The sequence below is a fragment of the Balaenoptera physalus genome (assembly GCF_965194825.1).
Source record: "Balaenoptera physalus genome assembly, chromosome: 13".
NCBI lineage: Eukaryota > Metazoa > Chordata > Mammalia > Artiodactyla > Balaenopteridae > Balaenoptera > Balaenoptera physalus.
Genome location: NC_138892.1, coordinates 63692678 through 63718101, shown reverse-complemented (window position 1 = coordinate 63718101; position 25424 = coordinate 63692678). Strand labels below are relative to the sequence as shown.

Below are 25424 nucleotides of genomic sequence, written 5' to 3'. Positions count from 1 at the left end.
AAAACACAGGAAAAAAACTTCCTTGACATAGGTCTTGGTAATGATTTTTTGGAAATCACACCTAAAGCACAAGCAACAAAATAAAAAATAAACAAGTGGGACTACATCAAACTAAAAAAACCACACAGAAAAAGAAAACATGAACAAAGTGAAAAGATAACCTATGGGAAAAATATTTGCACATCATCTATTTGATAAGGCGTTAATATCCAAAATATATAAAGAACTCATACAACTCAATAGCAAAAAAATAAATAATCCAATTTTAAAAATGGGTAAAGGACCTGAATCGACATTTTTCCAAAGAAGATATATGAATGGCCAACAGGTACATGAAAAGATGCTCAACTCACTAGTCACTAGGGAAATGCAAATTAAAACTGCAATGAAATATCACCTCTCAATGGCCATCATCAAGGGGAGGATGTGGAGGAAAGGGAACACTTGTGCACCGCTGATGGGAGTGTGTAAATTGGTATATCCACTATGGAAAACAGTATGGAGGTTCCTCAAAAAATTAAAAATAATACTATCACATGATCCAGCAATTCTACTTCTGGGAATATATCCAAAAGAAATGAAAACACTAACTTGAAAAGATATCTGCACCCCATTGCATAGCAGCATTATTTACAACAGCTAAGACATGGAAATAATCTAAGTGTCCACTGATAGATGAATGGATAAAGAAGACGTGGTGTGTGTGTGTGTGTGTGTGTGTGTGTGTGTGTAATTCAGCCATAAATAATGAGGAAATCCTACCATTTGTGACACTGAGGATGGACCGTGAAGGCACCATGCTAAGTGAAATAAGTCAGACAAAAAAAGACAAATACTGCAGGATCTCAGTTATAAGTAGAATCAAATAAAAATAAACAAACAAAAATTCCCCACCAAATTCAGAGAAAGAGATGAGATTTGTGGTTGGTTACCAGAGGCAGGATGTGGGGGGAGGGGATATTGGAGGAAGGTGGTCAAATGGTACAAACTTCCATTATAAGATAAACAAGGACTAGGAATGTAATGTACAACATGATGACTATAGTTAACACTGCTGTATGATATAGGAAAATTGTTACGAGAGTAGATCCTAAGAGTTCTCATCACCAGCAGAAATTTTTTCTTTCCTTTTTTTTTTTAAATTTATTTATTTATTTATTTATTTTTGGCTGTGTTGGGTCTTCGTTTCTGTGCGAGGGCTTTCTCTAGTTGCGGCAAGTGGGGGCCACTCTTCATCACGGTGCGCGGGCCTCTCACTATCGCGGCCTCTCTTGTTGCGGAGCACAAGCTCCAGACGCTCAGGCTCAGTAGTTGTGGCTCACGGGCCTAGTTGCTCCACGGCATGTGGGATCTTCCCAGACCAGGGCTCGAACCCGTGTCCCCTGCATTGGCAGGCAGATTCCCAACCACTGCGCCACCAGGGAAGCCCACCACTTGGGGTTTTAATTGTTGATTTTTGACCTACAGAAGATTTTTTGGTTTGGTTTGATTTCTGCTTGCTTTTTGCTTTTAAAGACTGTCAAGATCCATTAGTTGCTTCTTTTATATTTAGTGTCACACTTTATAAAGTCCTTTCTCACAGAGATATAGTCCAGTGGAATGTTCCAACTTGCTCAAATAGAATTACAAAAAGGCAAAATTGTGTTTTCACAGAGATACAGTCCACTGGAATGCATAAAGTCCTTTCTCATAACAATGTTATGTATTCATCTATATTTTCTTTCTGGTTTAATTTTTAAACTTCTCATCCTAATTTAATATCCAAATGTTTCATTCTAAAATTTCAAAAATTTGTAAAAGTAAATAGTTTAATGAATTCCCATATGCATAATATGCAGCTTCAGTTTATCAACACATGGCTGATCTTGTTTCATCTTTTTTCTTGCCAACTCCGCCCCCAATTATTTTGAAAGAAATCTCAGACATACCACTTTATGTATCTCTAAAAGACAGGAAGTCTTTATTTAAAAGATTTGTGCACTTAAATATTTAATCCATTTGGAGTTTATTTTAGTGTTTAATAATTTTTCCGGGATTTAATTTTATTTCACTTTTCAAACTAGTTTGTTAGTTAGCTAGTTGTCCCAATACCATTTATTGAATAATTCATCCATTTGTCCATTGGTAAGAATTGCTACCATATATTAAATTCTCATGTACTTGAATCTGTTTGGGACTTTCTGTCCCATTGATCTTTTTCTCTTTTCCTACATCACAATATTTAGGTTTTTACTTGCTATGACTTTGTCACATGAAAGTAGGATTAATTTTTTTGTTATTAATCTAGCATGAGAAAAACAAAAACTAGTGGGAGATCAAGAATATTTACTTAGTTAAATACCTGTTTAAGATAAGAACATTTACTTTCTTTCAGAGATCCTGTAATGTGGAGAGTTGTGATTGGAACTAATAATATAGATGGGCGTCAGCCACACTCCAAGAAGATGAAAGTTAAAGCGATCATTATCCATCCAGACTTCGATGTGGAATCTTATGAAAATGATATTGCGCTTTTTCATTTAAAAAAAGCAGTGAGATACAATGATTATATTCAGCCTATCTGTCTACCTTTTGGTGTTTTCCAAAGACTGAACCGAAACACAAAGTGTTTTATAAGTGGATGGGGAAGAACAAAAGAAGAAGGTAATTATGATCTGAATTTTGTTGATACAGATTTTCCTGATTATTGGCAGAGGGTGAATATGTATGTCTTTATCTCTTTATATCATGAGTTTGAACAACAGGTCTTTATAAACCAGTGAAAAGGAAATGTCTTTTTTAATTTTCTGTGTTTTTTTTCTTGCTTGTGGGAGAGAGAAAATTATCTTCCAAAGCAGAAATAGAGACTTCTTTTGTTATACATGCCAAGATACTTAAACCTTTAGACATTCTCAGAGAGAATGATGGTTCCAAGTATTTCTGTAGTTTCTGAGACTCTTAGGTGATGAAGCAAGCTCTGTAGCAGATTTGCTTATCTTAAATAATAAGCTTCTGGCTATAAGGAATCAAATTTAGTATCCTTTTTATTTAGTGCACTGTTTAGTATCAAACAGGTTGATTGCCATGTATTTTCTTTAGTGCATAAATAGGCACAAATCGTTGACTGACTGAACTAATGGGAGGAATGAAAAACGTAGAAAACAGTCTCTGCCTTTGGTAATAACAACAGCTACCATTTGGGAGCATTTACCATGTTTTAGGCCCCGTTCTAAATATATTACTTTATTTTATCTTATCCTCCCAATATTCCTATTAGGGAGTTAATGTTATTATTCCCATTTAATAGACTAGGAATTGTGAATCTTAGAGGTTGAGAAGCTGGGACTCAAATATAAGTTTTTTCTTTATTCTAAAGCCTGAATATTTAAGTACTACATTAAATACAATCTGCTCCTGAGGGAATTGAAGTCTGTTTAGCAATATATGAGATCAAGTGCTGAGACTCTTTTTTTTCTATTCTCCACCAAACCTAGCCATTTAAATATTTGTGGATTATTTAGATAGGATAGAAATAAATGTATGAAAAGTCTGTGAATTATTATTTTTCTTTTTTTCTCCGTGAATATTTTCTAAGGAAGATAAGGAAAGTGACATGGTGCAGGAAAAAGAGCATGGGCTTTAGAATCACAGACCTAAGTCTGAATCTCAGCCTGGCCATGTACTAGCTGAATTACCACGGGCAGGTTATTGAATCTTTTACAACAGTTAGAACAATGATGATAGGAGCAACTACTATTTATTCAGGGCTAGGTACTAAATAAAATACTAAGCATTTTAATGTATTTCTCATTTAATGCCCCCAACAACACTCTAAGAAATATTATAATATGGGTGAATAAACTGAGTTTTAAAAAGATTAAATAAATTGCCCAAAGTTACAGAGCTAACTAAGTGAGGAGTCAAAAATTCAAGCCTAGGTAGGCCTGCCTCAAAACTCACGTGTTTCCATTATATTATATCATCTCTCACAATGTCATACATTTTCATGATCTGTAAGATGAGAGCAACAATACCTATCAGAGAGTTGTTCTGAGGATTATATTGGCTCTCCAGCAACATGGCAGATTACATGCACACACCAACCTTCCCATTGAAAATTATTAAAGAGAGAAAATGCATAGGTCAAGGACTGAGTGTGAAGACAGGAACTTAGATAACTGGAGCACAAAAGCTGCCTTTCACCTTGAGGGTATTTGTCAAATTGGTAACATTGAATATTGATTTCTGTGGTTTCATAGGCCTTCAGAGGCTTGAAGAACAAAGCCTGCTTGAGTGTGTGTGGGGAGACACTCATAGAGCTGGAGCTTCAGGGCTGTACTCTAAAATTGAGTCAGACTCAAGACCCAGCAGCATAGTTCACATATACATAGTTCATTTCAAATATGATATAGGTAGGTTGAAAGTAAAAGGATGGGGACTTCCCTGGTGGCACAGTGGTTAAGACTCTGTGCTCCCAATGCAGGGGGCCTGGGTTCGATCCCTGGTCAGGGAACTGGCCCCACATGCATGCCACAACTAAGAGTTCGCATGCCAGAACTAAGGAGCCAGCGAGCCGCAACTAAGGAGCACACCTGCTGCAACTAAGACCTGGCACAACCAAATAAATAAATAAATAAATATTAAAAAAAAAAAAGAAAGTAAGTAAAAGGATGGCAAAAGACATACCATGTAACATTAATCAAAAAAGAAGCTGGAATAGGGGGGAAAAAAGGAAAAAAAGCAGAACTGGCTACATTAATATCAGATAAAGTAGAAAGAGCAAAGAAAACTACCAGGGACAGTTAAGAACATAACATAATGATAAGGGTAAATCCACCAAGGAGACACAGCAATCCTAAGTGTGTAACCACGGAACAGCAGAGATACGGTTTCTTAACATATGTGAACATACATACACTTACATATTAACCCAGCAATCACACACACTCCTAGGCATTTATCCCAGAGAAATGAAAACATAAGTCCACACAAAAACCTGCTCACAAATGTTCATAAAAGCTTTATTTGTAATATCCCCAAACTAGAAAAACCTAAACGTCCTTCAATAAGTGCATGATTAAATACACTGTAGTATATCCTTAATATGAAACATTACTAAGCAGTTAATAGGAATTTACTATTGATATACACAACAACTTAGATGGGTCACAAGTGCATTATGCTTAGTGAAAAGAAGCAGTTTTCAAAAGGTCACATACTGTGTGTTTCCATTTATACAACATTCACAAAAGACCAAAATTATAAAGATGGAGAAGAGATTACTGATCGCTGTGGGGTAAGAAGGTTAGATAGCATGGAGATCTTTGTGATGATGGAATAGTTCTGTATCTTGATTGTGGTGGTGATTACATGAATCTACATATGCCATAAAATGGTGTAGAATGACACACACACACACACACACACACACACACACACACACATTGTTCCAATGTCAATTTCTTGGTTTTGGTATTGTACTTCAATAACACAGATAGAACCATTATAGGAAACTGGGTAAAGCTTACACTGACCCTCACTGTACTTCCTTTGCAACTTCCTGTTAACTATAATTATTACAAAATAAAAAGTTTTTTTAAAACATGAATCATATATAACAAAAGCATCCTCAACCCCCACCCCACCCCCAGGATTGCTAGGAAAACTGCTTAATGGAAGAAAAAAAATGAAGAAATTTTCCCAGAAAATATGTAACTACAAATACCACTCATATGCCCTAGATCACTCTGAGTAGACTAGAAAGCCTCAAGGTTAGAATTTAGTTTAAGTAGTTCCTAGACTGTTAATGTTCTCTAGGTGCCTGAGAGAATCAAATGCCAATAATTTGTGTAGAAACCCAATGTCATCTGAAACCTCAAAGAATTTCACCAAAGTTTCAAAGAAAATGGATTATAATTTTTTAAATTGCTAAACACCAAAGGAAACAAGGCACTATGAGTGAGAGTCAGCAGAAACAACAGACATCAGAATAAGACCTACGAAGATTTCAGATACCAGAATCATCAGATAATATATTTTAATGTTTAATGGGACTTCCCTCGTGGTCCAGTGGCTAAGGCTCTGTGCTCCCAATCCAGGGGGCCAAGGTTTGATCCCTGGCCAGGGAACTAGATCCCACATGCCACAACTAAGAGTTTTCATGCTGCAACTAAAGTTCCAGGATGCCACAACTAAAGATCCTGCATGCAGCAACGAAGATCCCACATGCTGCAACTAAGACCCGGCACAGCCAAATAAATACATAAATAAATTTTTTTTCTTTTTTTTTTTTATAATAAATTTTTTTAATGTTTAATATATTGATATTACAAGAATAAAAGATGTGCTTAAAAAAATGAAAAGTAAGGAGATGTGAAAAAGAACCAAATAACTGTGACAATTAAAAAATACAAAAATTGAAATAAACTCAATGGCTAAAGTAGTACCAAGTCAGAAGGAACTTAGGATTCCCAGATTAAAATCAACTAAATATCAGTTCACAATCAAAGATCACTAAACACATAAGGAAGCAAACCATAATTATGAAAGTCAACAGAAATAAAACAACAGATAAAGCCCCCCCAAAGATCTCAGATATTAATATTTTAGGTATAAAATATAAAATTAGTATATGTGAATTGTTTAAAGAAATAAAAGAGTAGCATTAAAAATGAGCGATAGATGATCTAGAGTGATCAGACAGATTTAAAAGAGAACCAAATAGAATCTTTAAAAATGAAAAATGTAATTGCCTAAGTTTAAAACTCACTGGATGAAATAAATATCCTATTAGACTCATCTGAAGAGAGAATTTGTGAACCAGAGATGTATCTGAAGAACTGCCTAGACTGTGGCACAGAGAAAATAAGAAAGAGAAAGAGCTTTTGGCTCTTGGCTCTGAGGAGGCCAAGGTGCAACTTTCTTCAGTCATCCTGAATCTGGTTTCATCCGACACCAGCTGCCTCCACCATGCCGCCTAAGTTTGACCCCAGCAAGATCAAAGTCATATACCTGAGGTGCACCAGTGGGGAGGTTGGTGCCACGTCTGCCCTGGGCCCCAAGATTGGCCCCCTGGGTCTGTCTCCAAAAAAGGTTGGTGATGACATCGCCAAGGCAACTGGTGATTGGAAGGGTCTGAGGATTACAATGAAACTGACCATTCAGAATAGACAGGCCCAGATTGAGGTGATACCTTCTGCCTCTTCCCTGATCATCAAAGCCCTTGAGGGCCAAGAGACAGAAAGAAGCAGAAAAACATTAAGCACAGTGGAAACATCACTTCTGATGAGATTGTCAACAATGCCTGACAGATGTGGCATTGATCTTTAGCTAGAGAACTCTCTGGAACCATTCAAGAGATCCTGGGAACTGCCCAGTCTGTGGGCTGCAATGTTCATGGCCACCACCCTTACGACATCACAGATGACATCACCAGTGGTGTGGTGGAATGCCCAGCTAGTTAAGAACTGCAAAGAAAAATAATTTAATAAAGGGTTATTTGACAACCAAAAAAAAAAAGAGAGAGAGAGAAAGTCAAGTAAAAGAAGTCAAATATACACCTAATGAGAGCACTAGAGAGAACAAATGAAGAGAATAGAGGAGAGGCAATATTCAATGGATTTGGGTTGAAAGTTTTCTATCACTGATGAAAGACAACATGAATCTAGATACAGTGAGCACAACATGAGCCAAAACAAAATGTAATAATAGTGCAGAATATTTGAAAAATAGATGGGGAAATATATAATCCCACTATCATTAAATAAGTTACAAACGATTTTATGTTTCCTTTCGGTCTTCTCTACATAACTGTATATAGCTGTCAAAATAGCCTGCATTCTATTTCATGTACTTATTTTTCACTTAAGATATTAAAGGTATTTCTATATTGCTAAAATAAAATTAAATTAAATTAAAATGCTGGATAAGTATTCCAATTGGCTAGCCTTATACCAAATATAGTCACCTCTAGACCAATCAGCGCAACCAGGAGAATGGAATTCTGTGAATGGAACAGTTGGGTCATTTACCCACTTGCAGGAAGGGTAAAATGTCTATTACTTGAAAAGCTAGGGAAGAATGTGGGGCACACAAAGTATTCAGCTACCACATGTGACAACTGCAACTCTGAGACAGGCTGATGAGAAAAGATGCTGCTGTTACAGTAGCTTTTCTATGGATAAACCTTAAAATGATCTGTCCTTTAATAGTACCTGAAGTGTTATCTTATATTTTCCTATCTTTTCTGTAGCAAAGAACCACTTTATGTTCAGGAATTAGCAGGGAATTTAGCAGAGTGCATGAATTAAAAATCTGTTTTATTTTCATATTCAACATGCTTCAAGACTTTAGCATCATTAAAAATTTAATTGAAATTATTCACAGCTTACAACATAAGAAAGATAGACCTCAGCATTTACCTCTTTCGCCCTTGACAATTTTTATATAGTTTTACTTTGTAAAAGCTATAGATCCGGGCTTCCCTGGTGGCGCAGTTGTTAAGAATCCACCTGCCAATGCAGGGGACACGGGTTCGAGCCCTGGTCTGGGAAGATCCCACATGCCGCGGAGCAACTAAGCCCGTTCGCCACAACTACTGAGCCTGCACTCTAGAGCCTGCGAACCACAACTACTGAGCCCGCATGCCACAACTACTGAAGCCCACGCACCTAGGACCGTGCTCTGCGACAAAAGAAGCCACCACAATGAGAAGCCCGCACACCACAATGAAGAGCAGCTCCACTCGCTGCAACTAGAGAAAGCCCGTGTGCAGGAACAAAGACCCAACACAGGCAAAAAATATAAATAAATAAATAAATACCCCTTTTTTTAAAAAAAAGCTATAGATCCTGCCGTGAGACCTCCAAGAAATACAAGACAGCAAAGATAACAAAAGTAACCTGAAATTCCTACTATCTAGAGATACCTGTCATTAAGATTTGGTGAACTTTCTTCCACAGTCTTTCTAGGCATACATACTACATACATACATACATGGATACAATTTTACGTAATTGTTCAATTAGGCACTATGGAAAGAAAACTTGTTCATCAGGAACACTTTATATTGCTGTCAAAATGTCTGCTCTCGAAAATAATTTATTGGCATTTTTTTGTTAATAGGTAATATTACAAAAAAATTACACGAAGCAGAAGTGCATTATATCTCTCGAAGTTTTTGTAATTCTGACAAGAGTTATGGGGATATAATTCCTTACACTTCGTTTTGTGCAGGTGATGAAGATGGAGTTTTTGATACTTGCAGGGTAAGACCAAATAATTTTCCTTAGCAATACTTTCTAAAGACAGAAGGGAACTTGAACAAGTCCTTTGATCACTTTCTGGTGAAGTCTTAATTCTCAAGTCTAAATTGTTTTTCTCCTTTTTTAACTATTCCAACAATCCAAATTGTCTTGCTTGCCTGATTCCTTGGTTTCTACAATCATGGTCAACCTTAAGCAAAATTTGCCTTGAATCTTTTTTTCCATTACCACTTTTACTGAGATACAATTTACATACATACAATTCACCCATTTAAAGTGTACAACCCAGTGGGGTTTTAGTATATTTACAGAGTAGTGCAACCGTCACCATAATCTAATTTTTAGATCACTTTTGTCACCCCCGCCCCTAAAAACTCTACTCATTAGGAGTCACTCCCCATTCTCCTCTCACCCACCCCTAGCCCTAGGCAACCACTAATATCTAGAGATTTGCCTATTCTGGAAATGTCATATGAATGGAATCATTCAATTTGTGGTCTTTTATGACTGGCTTCTTTTACTTAGCATAATGTTTTCAAGGTTCATCTCTATTATAGCATGCATTAATACTTTATTCATTTTATTGCCAAATAATATGCCATGGTGTGGATATGCCACATTTTATTCATCCATTCATTTGTTTATGGACATTTGAGCTCTTTCTACTTTTTGGCTTTTATGAATAACGTGGCTATAAACATTTGTGTACATGTTTTTATGTGTAGGTACGTTTTTATTTCTCTTGGAAATTTCACCTAGGGGTAGAATTGCTGAGTCAATGTTTAACATTTTGAAGAACTGCCAAACTGTATTCCTAAGTGGTTGCACCATTTTACATTCTTACCCAGCAATGTATGAGAGTTCTTTTTTTTTTTTTTTGGAGTACAGTTGATTTACAATGCTGTGTTAGTTTCAGGTGTACAGCAAAGTGAATCAGTATACATACACATATATCCACTCTTTTTTTTTAGGTTCTTTTCCCATATAGGCCATTACAGAGTATTGAGTTCCCAGTGCTATACAGCAGGTTCTTATTAGTTATCTATTTTATATATAGTAGTGTGTATATGTCAATCCCAATCTCCCAATTTATCTCTCCCCACCTTATCCTCTGGTAACCATAAGTTTGTTTCCTACCTCTGTGACTCTACTTCTGCTTTGTAAATAAGTTCATATGTGCCCTTTTTTTTTTTTTAGATTCCACATATAAGTGATATCCTATGATATTTGTCTTTCTGTGTCTGACTTACTTCACTCAGCATGACAATCTCTAGGTCCATCCATGTTGCTGCAAATGGCATTATTTTGTTCTTTTTTATGGCTGAGTAATATTCCATTGTATATATGTGCCACATCTTCTTTATCCATTCATCTGTCAATGGACACTTAGGTTGCTTCCATGTCCTGGCTATTGTAAATAGTGCATCAATGAACATTGGGGTGCATGTATCTTTTCGAATTATGGTTTTCTCTGGATATATGCCCAGGAGTGGGATTGATGGGTCATATGGTAGTCCTATTTTTAGTTTTTTAAGGAACCTCCATACTGTTCTCCATAGTGGCTGTACCAATTTACATTCCCACCAACAGTGTAGGAGGGTTCCCTTTTCTCCACACCCTCTCCAGCATTTATTGTTTGTAGATTTTTTTTAAGATGGCCATTCTGACCAGTGTGAGGTGATACCTCATTGTAGTTCTGATTTGCATTTCTCTAGTAATTAGTGATGTTGAGCATCTTTTCATGTGCTTTTTGGCCATCTCAACAATGTATGAGAGTTCTAATTTCTCCACATCCTTTTCAGCATTTCTTACAATCTATCTTTTTTTAATTGAAATATAGTTGATTTACAATATTGTATTAGTTTCAGGTGTACGGTAAATTGATTCAGTTATATATATATTGTTTCAGTTATATATATTTTCTATGTCTGTGAGTCTGCTTCTGTTTTGTATATAGATTTATTTGTATTATTTTTTTAGATTCCACATATAAGTGATAACATATATATGTGTCTTTCTCTGTCTGAGTTACTTCACTTACTATGATATTCTCTAGGTCCATCCATGTTGCTGCAAATGGCAATATTTCATTCTTTTTTTATGGCTGAGTACTATTCCATAGTACATATATATACCACATCTTCTTAAACCAACCGTCTCTTGAGGGACACTTGGGTTGTTTCCGTGTCTTGTCTATTGTAAATAGTACTGCTATGAACATTGGGGTGCATATATCTTTTTGAATTAGAGTTTCGATTATAGCCATCCTTGTGGGTATCTCAAGGTATCTCACTGTGCTTTTAATTTGCATTTACTTAATGACTAATGATGTTGAGCATCTCTGCATGTGCTTATTAGTCTTTTGTATACTTCTTTGGAGAAATGTCTATTCAGATCCTTTGCCCATTTTTATATTGAGTTATTTATCTTTTTATTATGGAGTCACAAACATTCTTTGCATATTCCGGATACAAGTCCTTTACCACATGTATGGTTAGCAAATATCTTCTCCCATTCTGTGGACTGTCTTTTCACTTTCCTGATGTTATCATTTGTAGCACAAAAGTCTTTGATTTTTTATGAAGTCCAATTTATCTATTTTTTGTTTTGTCCCTTGTGCTTTTTGAATCTTTCTTTATTCCTCTTTTCTTCACTGCTTCTAAATCTACCAGCACATCACTCCCAAACAGTGTCCCATGCTCTGATCTTTTCCTACTCATTCTGATTTCTGCAATCCAGGGTCTATCTTTCCTGTATCCTTTTCCTTAAAAATCTTGCTGAGTAAAAGAATCCAATCTACATACTTTCACTTATGAATTGTATTCATAAGTGAAACATTCTTACCATCAAAAAATAATTATTCAATGCTTACCTTATATAGAGAATCTGAAAACACCTTAGAAACACAGTCCTTATACTTTAGGCACTGAAACAGTTATCTCAGTGTCCTTACTGTTTTGAATGATTAACAGTCCTCAGTAAAGGTGTTTCGGTGCATTAACAGTCTTGTATAAACCATGATAGAGATTTGTTATTTGTAATACTATTAAGAGGCCTAGGCATTTATTCCTGTTATCCTGAACCAGCCAATGTCAACACTTAGAAAGATGCCATCTCTTGCAAGATGCCAATTTACTCCTGTCCTCTAGTTAGCAAACCACACACACACGCACCCCTAAATGAATCCTTTATATATCTTAGTTCTACCTTTCCCACACAGCATTAACAGAAGTATTCTAATAGACAATATTTGCAGTATTTTGCACACTTCCTAAATTATATTTCTCCGGAGTAACTGCACTAAAAAATTCAAACAATTTGATTTATAGTATTCTGGTTCAAAACTATGCAGGTGGGAAGTTTATCCACCAGCTATATGGTGCCTCTAAACACCAGGCCAGACTGAATACCTCCTGTTTTAGTCAGACTATAAAACTGAAAATCTATGACTCTTTATAAGTTGGAGGTATTTTGAAAATATGCATATAAATGTATGATTAATGTGATTAATTTATTTCAGCTTTACTGTTGTTTAAGGACTACTGGAAGTAACTAATACTATTTTGGGACTTTTTTAATAGGGTGATAGTGGTGGACCATTAATGTGCTACTTACCAGAACGTAAACGATATTTTGTAATGGGAATTACCAGTTACGGATATGGCTGTGGTCGAAAAAATTTTCCTGGTGTCTATAGTGGGCCATCCTTCTACCAAAAGTGGCTGACAGATCACCTCTACCAGGCAAGCAATGAAGGCATATTTAATATAAATATTCTACTTGGACAGGTCCTTGTAGCCTTAGGTTCTGTTGTCTTACTGGCAGCTCCATAAAGAAATTCTGAAGAATCTTTATTTTGCCTTGTGTCCCTTTCCATGTTCTACATAATGAAAATCATTTATTCTCTTGACAAGTAATTGCCCATTTTAGAGTCCTCATGTGGACATTTTCTGGAATAAAAGGATTGTGACATATTAGTTAAGTGATTATAAATTTGGCACTGAATCACATGCTTCCTTGATGTATCTTGTTGTGCTTTATAATCATAATTTTTCATTTGGAATACCTTCCTAGAGTTTGTATAAAATATTCAGTTAAATATATACTTATGTATATAAATGTCAAATAATAAAGAGTTAATAATTTTAAAAAGTTGTTCTTTCGTTAAATTAATCAAACCTTATTTTTAAGTTAGATTTTATTTTATTCAAAAACATTTGTTTGTATGATATATATTTTTTTGAATCATCATCTTGTTTCTGGTTCTCAAAGGATATTTGAAGAAGTAAATATTCACCTATTTTTCAAATTCTAATTAAAACTATTTAATATTAATACTTCCTTTCCTGTGCCAAGAGAGAATTGTGGTGCAAACACCCCGAAATAATTTACTTTTTATTTAGAAATGTATATTGTGACTTTTTTTTGCAACGTTATAACCTATTTTCTGAACATTATTTTCTTGAAGCCCATGCTAAAGGTCTGTATTCCTTGGGCCCTTGAATTAACTGTGAGGAGAGGTGACAGAAGAGCATGCTGGGAAAGGAGGGATGCCAACCTGGGATTAACTTTATGATGACTAATCTTTAATATGGATTATATAAAACAAAAGAAAAAATTGACTGGTTTAGTATCTACTATTAATTAACTCACATCTCCCTTAAACTTTGGAGAACCCAGGTAGTAAGGGAGAAATAATTATTTTCTCATCCTTTTTTACATTCAACCAGCTAAAATCATGTATTTTTGTTGTTGTTTTGTTTTGTTTTGCTTGGCTTTAACCTAATTTCAGGATTTAACTGAAAGTAAGCATGAGTTTTCCATCAATTAATTCCCTTGGGGATCATTACTGGTTTAACATTCAAGGGGTAGAAAACTGATTTTTATAGACTTATGAGAAACACTGAGGGGATATTGACTGTTCTTTCTTGAAGGAGACCCTAGTTTATCCATCAACAAGATCTTATAAGGAATTAGTTGGTGATGCTTTCATAGCAATCAGTATAATACATTAGTCATTTCCTGTTTATTCTACCTATCATTCAGATTCACTTGATAAGCCTTGGATATTAGTTGATATTAAGAAACTCTTGGGCTTCCCTGGTGGTGCAGTGGTTAAGAATCCACCTGCTGGGCTTCCTTGGTGGCACAGTGGTTGAGAATCTGCCTGCCAATGCAGGGGACACGGGTTCGAGCCCTGGTCTGGGAGGACCCCACATGCCGCGGAGCAACTAGGCCCGTGAGCCACAACTACTGAGCCTGCGCGTCTGGAGCCCGTGCTCCGCAACAAGAGAGGCCACGATAGTGAGAGGCCCGCGCACCGCGATGAAGAGTGGCCCCCACTTGCCGCAACTAGAGAAAGCCCTTGCACAGAAACGAAGACCCAACACAGCCATAAATAAATAAATAAATAAATAAAAATAAATAAATAAAATTTAAAAAAAAAAAAAAAAAGAATCCACCTGCCAATGCAGGGGACACGGGTTCGAGCCCTGGTCCGGGAAGATCCCACATGCCACGGAGCAACTAATCCCGTGCGCCACAACTACTGAGCCTGCGCTCTAGAGCCCGCAAGCCACAACTACTGAGCCCATGTGCCACAACTACTGAAGCCCGCGCGCCTAGAGCCCGTGCTCCGCAACAAGAGGAGCCACCGCAATAAGAAGCCCACACACTGCAATGAAGAGTAGCCCCCGCTCGCCACAACTAGAGAAAGCCCGCGCACAGCAACAAAGACCCAGTGCAGACAAAAATAAATAAATTAAATAAATAAATTTTTTAAAAAAAACGGTCAAAGGTATGTCCGTCCTACTTACTGCTTAGGTCTGCCTTTCTAATCAGGCAGGAGCTACTGTCTGCAACCTCTTAACCTTTTCCCCCAGCTTAGTTCACTTATTTCAGCCAACCAGAATTCAGTTATGTAACATTTCTCTCCACCACAAGAGATAAGACTTTGGAATCTAAGGTAGACTTTGTTTCAAATTTCTTTCTGTTAACTTGGTCACTGTAAGAGTTTGGACAATTATTAATACCTCCTTGGCACCACTGTTGTGATGATTAAATAAGTTGATTATATGAAATTCTTGATCTATTGAAGGGTTTAATAACTGGTTACTGTTATTATTATCCCATCCATGATTCATATGACACTTTTCATTATATAGATTATGTATTTGATAAATACCCTATTTCTTTCATCTGAAAAACTTACTAGAACAAAGGACTCATTTCTACTTATAAACTCAAATTTTAAATTATATTATTTTTTAACATAAAAGAAGTAGACTCACAGAGAGAACAAACTAGTGGTTACCAGTTGGCGGGGGCGAGGGGTGGAATATAGAGGCGGGGAGTGGGAGATACAAACTACTGGGTGTAAGATAGGTTCAAGGATATATTGTACAACACAGGGGATATAGCCAATATTTCATAATAACTGTAAATGGAAAGTTACCTTTAAAAATTGTATAAAAATAGGGGAATTCCCTGGCGATCCAGTGGTTAGGACTTGGTGCTGTCACTGCCATAGCCTGGGTTCAATCCCTGGTGGAGGAACTAAGATCCCACAAGCCATGCAGAGTGGATGAAATTAAATGAAATGTAATGAAATGAAATAAAATAAAATGTCTAAGAATTTTTTAAAAATTTTTTAATTTAAGTATACTATTTTAAATGTTAATTTATTTTATTTTTCTAATTCTCCAAATAGTACATCCTCATATTAAACTTTTGAAGTACAGAAAATAAGTAGAAAGAAAATCATCCATAGCCCTACTATAGCTACCATAAGTCCTGCCTATTTCACTTATTATAATGAGGATTTTTACAAACTCTTCTTAAGCATTATTTTATCCCAGCTATTTTGAAATTTTTCAATCCTACAGAAAAGGTGAAAGATGAGTACTATGATTGCCCACCTTTATTCCCCAAATATTAACATCTTGCCCTGTCTGCACACTTTCTCTCTCTTTCTCTCCACACACACACTTTTTGTTTTTTGGTTTAACAATTTGAAAGTAAATTGCTAACATCATGTTACTTTATCCCTAATACTGCAACATGTATCTCCTAAGGACAAGAATCACAATACCATTATCACACCAATGAATTTTAACAATGATTTAATAATACCGTCTAATATAGGGTCTATATTCCAATTTTCCTGTCTCAAAAATGTTTTTATAGTCCCTGCCCTACTCCAGGATATAATCCAAATTCCATGCCTTGCATTGTTTTTCATGTGTCTACAATGTCCTTTAATCTAAAATAGTCTCCTCTGTCCTTATTTTTTTTCTTTTTTGTCTTTCAAAACAGTGATAGAGAGTCCAAGTCAACTGTCTTATAGAATCTGCTGCATTCTGAATTTATCAGAATTCCTCATGATAAGAGTCAGATTAAAGGTTTTTCACAAGGATACTACATAGGTAATATATTTCCTACTGTATTCCATCAAAACGCACAATGTCAGTTCGTCCCATTATAGGTGATACTCTGATCATCTGTCACTTTTATCTTGAACAGAAAGGTATTCACCATATTTTTCTATTGTAAAGATACTCTTTCCCCTTCATAATTAATAAGTAACCTTTAAGAGGATACTTGGAGCCCATACAAATATCCTGTTCCTCAACAAATTTATACCCAATGGTTTTAAAAATCCATTGATGATCCTTGCTCAAGTCAACTATTTCACTGAGGGTTTCAAAATGCTGATTTCCTGATTTTTCATTCTTTTTACATTTATTACCTAGCATATTTCTGCAAAAAAGAGCTTTCTTCCTCTCTCTTCTCCTTTCTTCAACATCACAATGGATATGATATATAACTTATATGTATGACTTGTGCTTTTTATGTCCTAAAAATTTTTGCCTAAAAGAAGGTCATATGAATTTTCTATTTTTTTTAGAAGTTTTAAGTTTTTGCTTTACGTTTAGGTCTGTGATCAATTCTGAGTTAATTTTTGTATAAACGAGGTAAAGGTTGCAGTTTATTTTTCTACATAAGGATATTCAGTTGTTCCCGTCATTGTTTAAAAGTCCACCACTTTCTTCATCAAATTACCTTGGCAGTTTTGTCAAAAATCAATTGACCAAATATGGTGGGTGTATTTCTGGACTCTATTCTATTTCATTGGTATATTTATCTTTACACAAAAAACACACTGTCTTCATAACTGTAACATTTTAATAACATAAGTTTAAGTCCTCTGGCTTTATTTTTCTTTTTCAAAATTGTTTTTGGCTACTCTAGATCCTACGTATTTTAATAGAAATTTTAGAAACAGCTTTTAATTTTTACATAAAGCTACTGGGATTTTTATTAGAATTGAATTAAATTTAGAGATTGATTTGGGAAGAACTGACATCTTAATCATATTGAATCTTCTGATTCATGAACATGGTGTATCACTCCATTTATAAAGTCTTTAATTTCCCTCAGCAATCTTTTGTAGTTTTTACTGTATACACATTTTTATTAAATTTATCTCCATATATTTAATGGTTTTGATGCTATTTAAATGACGTTTATTGAAATTTCAATTTCCAATTGTTCCAATCAACACCATTAGTCATATCTGTTTATCTTGTATCCCATGACCTTGCTAATAAACTCATTAAATTTTAGTAGCTTTTCTGTAAATTCCTTAGGATTTTCCACATATATAATCATGTCTGTGAATAAGAATTGCTTTACTTTTTTCTTTCTACATGACTTTTATTTCTTTTTCTTGCTTTTTGTACTGTCTAGGACTTCCAGTACAATGTTGACTAGAAGTGGTGAGAGTGGAGAGCTTTGCCTTATCCCAATCTTAGTAGCAAATACAACTATTTAAAAAAAAAAGAGCAGGTGTTTATTAGGATGTGGAGAACCATTGTGTACTGTTAGTAAAAATGTAAAATGGTGCAACTGCTATGGAAAACCGTATGGTGAAAAATTAAAAACGAATTACCATATGATTCAGCAATTCTACTTCTGGGTATACAACCGAAAGAACTGGAAGCAGGCTCTCAAAGAGATACTTGCACAGTCATGCTCATGGCAGCATTATTCACAATAGCCAAAATGCAAAAGCAACCCAAGTGTCCATTAACAGATGAATGGATAAACAAAATGTGGTATACACATACAATGGAACATTACTCAGCCTTAAAAAGGAAAGATATTGTGTCACATGATACAACATGGATGAACCTTGAGGACATTATGTAAAGAGAAATAGGCCAGTCACAAAAGGACAAATATTGTATGATTCCAATTGTATGAGGTATCTAGAGTAGTTAAATTCATAGAGACAAAAAGAATGGTAGTTGTCAGGTGCTGGGGAAAGGGGGAGAAATGGAGAATTACTGTTTAATTGGTACAGAGTTTTGCATGATTAAAAGAGTCTGTGGATGGATGGTGGTGATGGTAGCACAACAATGTGCATGCACTTAATGTCACTGAACTGCATACTTAAAAACGGCTGATTGTAAATTTCATTTTTTTGTGTATTTTACCACAATTTAATATATTTAAAAAATTGGGGGGCTTCCCTGGTGGTGCAGTGGTTGAGAATCTGCCTGCCAATGCAGGGGACACGGGTTCGAGCCCTGGTCTGGGAAGATCCCACATGCCGTGGAGCGACTGGGCACGTGAGCCACAATTGCTGAGCCTGCGCATCTGGAGCCTGTGCTCCACAACAAGAGAGGCCGCGATAGTGAGAGGCCTGCGCACTGCAATGAAGAGTGGCCCCTGCTTGCCGCAACTACAGAAAGCCCTAGCACAGAAACGAAGACCCAACACAGCCATAAATAAATAAATAAATAAATAATTAAAAAAAAAAAAAACTGGGGGGCCATGATTATCAGACTAGGTAAAAAGCAAGAACCAACTGAAGTTGTCTACAAGATGCATTTAAAATATAAAGATACAAATAGGTTAAAATTTAAAGTTGGAAAGAGGAAAGATTGAAGCGGGGGCAGAGTCAAGATGGCGCAGTAGGAGGACACGGAGTTTGCATCTCCTCACAACTAGGGCAACTACCAGACGATGGTGGGTGACCTCGACACCCAAGGGGACAGAAGGAACCCCCGAGAGACCGGGTAGGACATGGGGGGGAGCAAGGGGGAAGGAGAAATGGAGGTGGGATGGGACCCATGCCCCTGAGGGGCAGCTGGGGAAGGGGAGGGATTCCCATGCCTGGAGAGGCCCACTCACTGTGAGGGAATCAACAGGGAGAGACCCTCAGGAGTTCTGAGGATTGGAGGGGAACATGGCTAGCATTTCTACTGCCCACTCGGATGCCTGGGAGCCTGCTGAGGTCCCGGGCCTGATCCTTCACACTCTGAGGCTGGAGGCACTCTGGGGCCCCATTTGGCCACGCTAAGCCTAAGCCCTGCCCCCACCACCCAGGGCCTTTTCCGGCTGCATGGGTCCTGAACATAGGCCCCGTCCCCTGCCTAAGCCCTACCCCCCAGAGCCAAGGCCTTTTCCAGCCTTTTTTTTTGTTATTGTGGTCCTGTTTTACCTTCCAGTTGTTGTTTCATTTATATTTTTATTTTTTCTAATATATGTTAGTTTTCTAATTTTTTCTTATTTATTTATTTATTTATTTGGCTGTGCCAGGTCTTAGTTACAACATGTGGGATCTTCATTGTGGCACACAGGATTCTCTCTAGTTGTGGCACATGGGCTCCAGAGTGCGCGGGCTTAGTAGTTTTGGTGCAAGGGCTCCGGATCGCATGGGTTCAGTAGTTGCAGCATGCTGGCTCTCTTGTTGTGGCACAGGGGCTCTACATCACGCGGGCTTAGTTGCCCCAAGGCATGTAGGATCTTAGTTCCCCGACCAGGGATCGAACCTGCGTCCCCTGCATTGGAAGGCAGGTTCCTAACCACTGGACCATGAGGGAAGTCCCTATTTTATTTTTTGTTCTTGGTTACTCTTCTGCTCCTTTTTTTTTCTTTTTTCTTTTTTTGCCATGCTGTGCAGCTTGCAGGATCTTGGTTCACAGGGCAGGGGTTGGGCCTGAGCTCCTGTGGTGGGAGCACCAAGTCCGAACCACTGGATTAACAGAGAACCTCAGACCCCAGGGAATATTAATCGGAGTGAGGTCTCCCAGAGGTCCTCATCTCGGCACCAAGACCTGGCTCTACCCAACTGCCTGCAAACTCCAGTGCTGGAAGCCTCAGGCCAAACAACCAGTATGATAGGAACGCAGTCCCACCCATCAAAAAAAAATGAGATGACAAAAAAATATGTTACAGACGAAGAAGCAAGGTAAAAACCTACAAGACCAAATAAATGAGGAGGAAATAGGCAACCTACCTGAAAAAGAATTCAGAGTAATGAGAGTAAAGATGATCCAAAATTTCTAGAAAGAGAATGGAGGCATGGATTGAGAAAATACAAGAAATGTTTAACAAAGACCTAGAAGAACTAAAGAACAAACAAACAGAGATGAACAACATAATAACTGAAATGAAAAATACACTAGAAGGAAGCAATAGCAGAATAATTGAGGCAGAAGAACGAATAAGTGAGCTGGAAGATAGAATGGTGGAAAAAACTGCCGAGAAGCAGAATAAAGAAAAAAGAATGAAAACAATTGAGGACAGTCTCAGAGACCTCTGGGACAACACTAAACACACCAACATTCATATTATAGGGGTCCCAGAGGAAGAAGAGAAAAAGAAAGGGTCTGAGAAAATATTCAAAGAGATTATAGTCAAAAACTTCCCTACCATAGGAAAGGAAATAGCCACCCAAGTCCAGGAAGTGCAGAGAGTCCTACAGAGGATAAACCCGAGGACAAACGCACCAAGACACATATTAATCAAACTAACAAAAATTAAATTCAAAGAAAAAATATTAAAAGCAGCAAGGGAAACGCAAAGAAATAATATACAAGGGAATCCCCATGAGGTTATAAGCTGATTTTTCAGCAGAAACTCTGCAGGCCAGAAGGTGCGACGGTCCAGCCACCGCAGGGGGTCTTCCAGGTCCCGACGGAGAGGGGTAAGGGACTAAATATCACTGTGAGTATGGGGTCAGAAGGACCAAGACAACTGATGGTTGCAAGGCACTTTATTTAGAATTTACTGAATCTTATATAGACAGAAGAGGAACTCATTATTAGACAATGAATCCATAGAATTGCTTATCGTCTCAGTTCAGTCACCACCATGGACATCAACAAGTTTACAACAACTATCCTTGAACCTTATCTTCCCTTAACCAGGCACACACACAGCCCCCAGCCATAAGGAACAACCAGGACTCTCAGTTCCCTGAGGTCTCCTGGCTTGCGATAGCTTTGCTAATCTCTTCTACATTCCTCAGGCCTGGGAAAAAGAGTGCATTCCAAGTCAAGGGTAAGGGCTTTGCTTTTTGTGAGAGACATACTGTCTCCTCCAGGAGTTACCTCCAGATAAGACTGCATGCTTCCCACAAGAAGGGAGTGGCAGGATAAATTTAAAGTGATGAAAGGGAAAACCTACAACCAAGATTGCTCTACTCAGCAGGGATCTCATTCAGATTTGACGGAGAAATCAAAAGCTTTACAGACAAGCAAAAGCTAAGAGAATTCAGCACCACGAAATCAGCTTTACAACAAATGCTAAAGGAACATCTCTAGGTGGGAAACAAAAGAGAAGAAGAAGACCCACAAAAACAAACCCTAAACAATTAAGAAAATGGTAATAGGAACATACATATTGATAATTACCTTAAATGTAAATGGATAAAATGCTCCAACCAAAAGACACAGACTGGCTGAATAGATACAAAAACAAGACCCATATATATGCTGTCTACAAGAGACCCACTTCAGACCTAGCAACAAATACAGACTGAAAGTGAGGGGATGGAAAAAGATATCCCATGCAAATGGAAATCAAAAGAAAGCTGGAGTAGCAATGCTCATATCAGATAAAATAGACTTTAAAATAAAGACTGTTATAAGAGATAAGGAAGGACACTACATAATGATCAAGGGATCAATCCAAGAAGAAGATATAACAATTGTAAACAGCTATGCACCCAACAGAGGAGCATCTCAATACATAAGGCAAATGCTAACAGCCATAAAAGGGGAAATCAATGGTAACAATAATAGTGGGGGACTTTAACACCCCACTTACACCAATGGACAGATCATCCAGACAGAATAAGGAAACACAGCTTTAAATGATACAATAGACCAGACAGATTTAATTGATGTTTACAGGACATTCCACCTGAAAGTGGCAGAATACACTTTCGTCTCAAGTGCACACGGATCATTTTCCAGGAAAGATCACATCTTGGGTCACAAATCAAGCCTCAGAAAATTTAAGAAAATTGATCATATCAAGCATCTTTTGTGACCACAACGCTATGAGACTGGAAATCAATTACAGGAAAAGAACTGTAAAAAACACAAACACATGAAGGCTAAACAGTGTGCTGCTAAATAACCAAGAGATCACTGAAGAAATCAAAGAGGAAATAAAAAAATACACAGAAAGAAATGACAATGAAAACATGATGACCCAAAACCTATGGGATGCAGCAAAAGCAGTTCTAAGAGGGAAGTTTATAGCAATTCAATCCTACCTCAAGAAACAAGAAAAATATCAAATAAACAATCTAACCTTACACCTAAAGGAACTAGAGAAAGAAGAACAAACAAAACCCAAGTTAGCAGAAGGAAAGAAATCATAAAGATCCGAGCAGAAATAAATGAAACAGAAACAAAGAAAACAGTAGCAAAGATCAGTAAAACTAAAAGTTGGTTCTTTGAGAAGATGAACAAAATTGATAAACCTTTAGCTGGACTCATCAAGAAAAAAAAAGGGAGAGGATGCAAATCAACAAAATTAGAAATGAAAAAGGAGAAATTAAAACTGACACCACAGAAATACAAAGGAACACAGGAGAATACTACAAGCACCTATATGCCAATAAAATGGACAATCTGGAAGAAATGGACAAATTCTTGGAAAGGTACAATTTTCCAAGACTGAACCAGGAAGAATTAGAAAATATAAACAGACCAATCACAACTAATGAAATTGAAACTGTAATGTAAAATCTTCCAACAAACAAAAGTCCAGGACCAGATGGCTTCACAGGCAAATTCTATCAAACATTTAGAGAAGAGCTAACACCTATCCTTCTCAAACTCTTCCAAAAAATTGCAGAGGGAGGAACCCTCCCAAATTCATTCTACAAGGCCACCGTCACCCTGATACCAAAAACCAGACAAAGATACTACAAAAACAGAAAATTACAGACCAATATCACTGATGAAATAGATGCAAAAATCCTCAACAAAATACTACCAAATAGAATCAACAACACACTAAAAGGATCATACGCCCTGATCAAGTGGGATTTATCCCAGGAATACAAGGATTCTTCAATATATGCAAATCAATCAATGTGATACATGATTTTACCAAATTAAAGAATAAAAACCATATGTTCATCTCAATGGGTGCAGAAAAGCTTTTGACAAAATTCAACACCCATTTATGATAAAAACTCTCCAGAAAATGGGCAGAGAGGGAACCTACCTCAACATAATAGAGGCCATAGATGACAAGCCTACAGCAAAAATCATTCTCAATGGTGAAAAACTAAAAGCATTTCCACAAAGACCAGGAACAAGACAAGGATGTCCACTCTTGCCACTATTATTCAACACAGTTTAGGAAGTCCTAGCCACGGCAATCAGAGAAGAAAAAGAAATAAAAGGAATCCAAATTGGAAAAGAAGAAGTAAAACTGTCACTGTTTGCAGACGACATGATGCTATACACAGAAAATGCTAAAAATGCCACCAGAAAACTACTAGATCTCATCAATGAATTTGGTAAAGTTGCAGGATACAAAATTAATGCACAGAAATCTCTTGCATTCCTGTAACAATGAAAGACCAGAAAGAGAAATTAAGGAAAAAATCTCATTTACTATTGCAACAAAAAGAATAAAATACATAGGAATAAACCTACCTAAGGAGGCAAAGGACCTGTCCTCAGAAAACTATAAAACAATGATGAAAGAAATCAAAGATGACACAAACAGATGGAGAAATATACCATGTTCTTGGATTGGAAGAATTGACATTGTGAAAATGACTAAACTACCCAAAGCAATCTACAGATTCAATGCAATCCCTATCAAATTACCACCGACATTCTTCACAGAATCAGAAGAAAAAATTTTACAATTTGTATGGAAATACAAAAGACCCCGAATAGCCAAAGCAATCTTGAGAAAGAAAAATGGAGCTGGAGTAATGAGGCTCCCGAACTTCAAACTATACTACAAAGCTACAGTAATCAAGACGATATGGTACTGGCACAAAAACAGAAATATAGATCAATGGTACAGGACAGAAAGCCCTGAGATAAACCCACACACCTATGGTCACCTAATCTATGACAAAAGAGGCAAGAATATACAATGGAGAAAGGACAGCCTCTTCAATATATGGTGCTGGGAAAACTGGATGGCTACATGTAAAAGAATTAAATTAGAACACTCCCTAACACCATACACAAAAATAAAGTCAAAATATATTAAAGACCTAAATGTAAGACCAGACACTATAAAACTCTTAGATGAAAACATAGGAAAAACACTCTGTGACATAAACCACAGAAAGATCTTTTTTGACTCATCTCCTAGAGTAATGAAAATAAAAACAAAAATAAACAAATGGGACCTAATTAAACTTAAGCTTTTGCACAGCAAAGAAAACCATAAACAAGACAAAAAGACAACTCTCAGAATGGGAGAAAATATTTGCAAACAAATCAATGGACAAAGGATTAATCTCCAAAATATACAAGCAGCTCATAGAGCTCAATATCAAAAAAACAAACAACCCAATCAAAAAATGGATGGAAGACCTAAACAGACATCTCTCCAAAGAAGACATACAGGTGGCCAAGAGGCACATGTAAAGATGCTCAACATCACTAATTATTAGAGAGATGCAAAACAAAACTACAGTGAGGTAATACCTCACACCAGTCAGAATGGCCATCATCAAACAATCTACAAACAATAAATGCTGGAGAGGGCATGGAAAAAAGGGAACCCTCTTGCACTGTTGGTGGGAATGTAAATTGATACAGCCACTATGGAGAACAGTATGGCGGTTCCTCAAAAAACTAAAATAGGACTACCATATGACCCAGCAATCCCACTACTGGG

At 36.8% G+C, this 25424-nt stretch overlaps 1 protein-coding gene and 1 pseudogene across 2 annotated transcripts in view; both read left to right on the top strand.

Moving 5' to 3' along the window:
* The window catches only part of TMPRSS12 (transmembrane serine protease 12), a gene marked incomplete at its 5' end in the record, with an annotated part of 34338 nt that extends 11741 nt beyond the window's left edge, over positions 1-22597 (top strand). Inside the window, 3 exons of the mRNA XM_082421516.1 lie at positions 2375-2643; positions 9103-9245; positions 12824-22597. Of these exons, the coding sequence (XP_082277642.1) occupies positions 2375-2643; positions 9103-9245; positions 12824-13075 (664 nt within the window). The 3' untranslated portion in view covers positions 13076-22597. The remainder of the gene's footprint in view (positions 1-2374; positions 2644-9102; positions 9246-12823) is intronic.
* Positions 2776-7531, top strand: LOC309641458 (large ribosomal subunit protein uL11 pseudogene; annotated as a pseudogene). Its single transcript has one exon. The product of its transcript is annotated as a large ribosomal subunit protein uL11 pseudogene (transcript).
* Positions 22598-25424: the final 2827 nt, after the last annotated feature.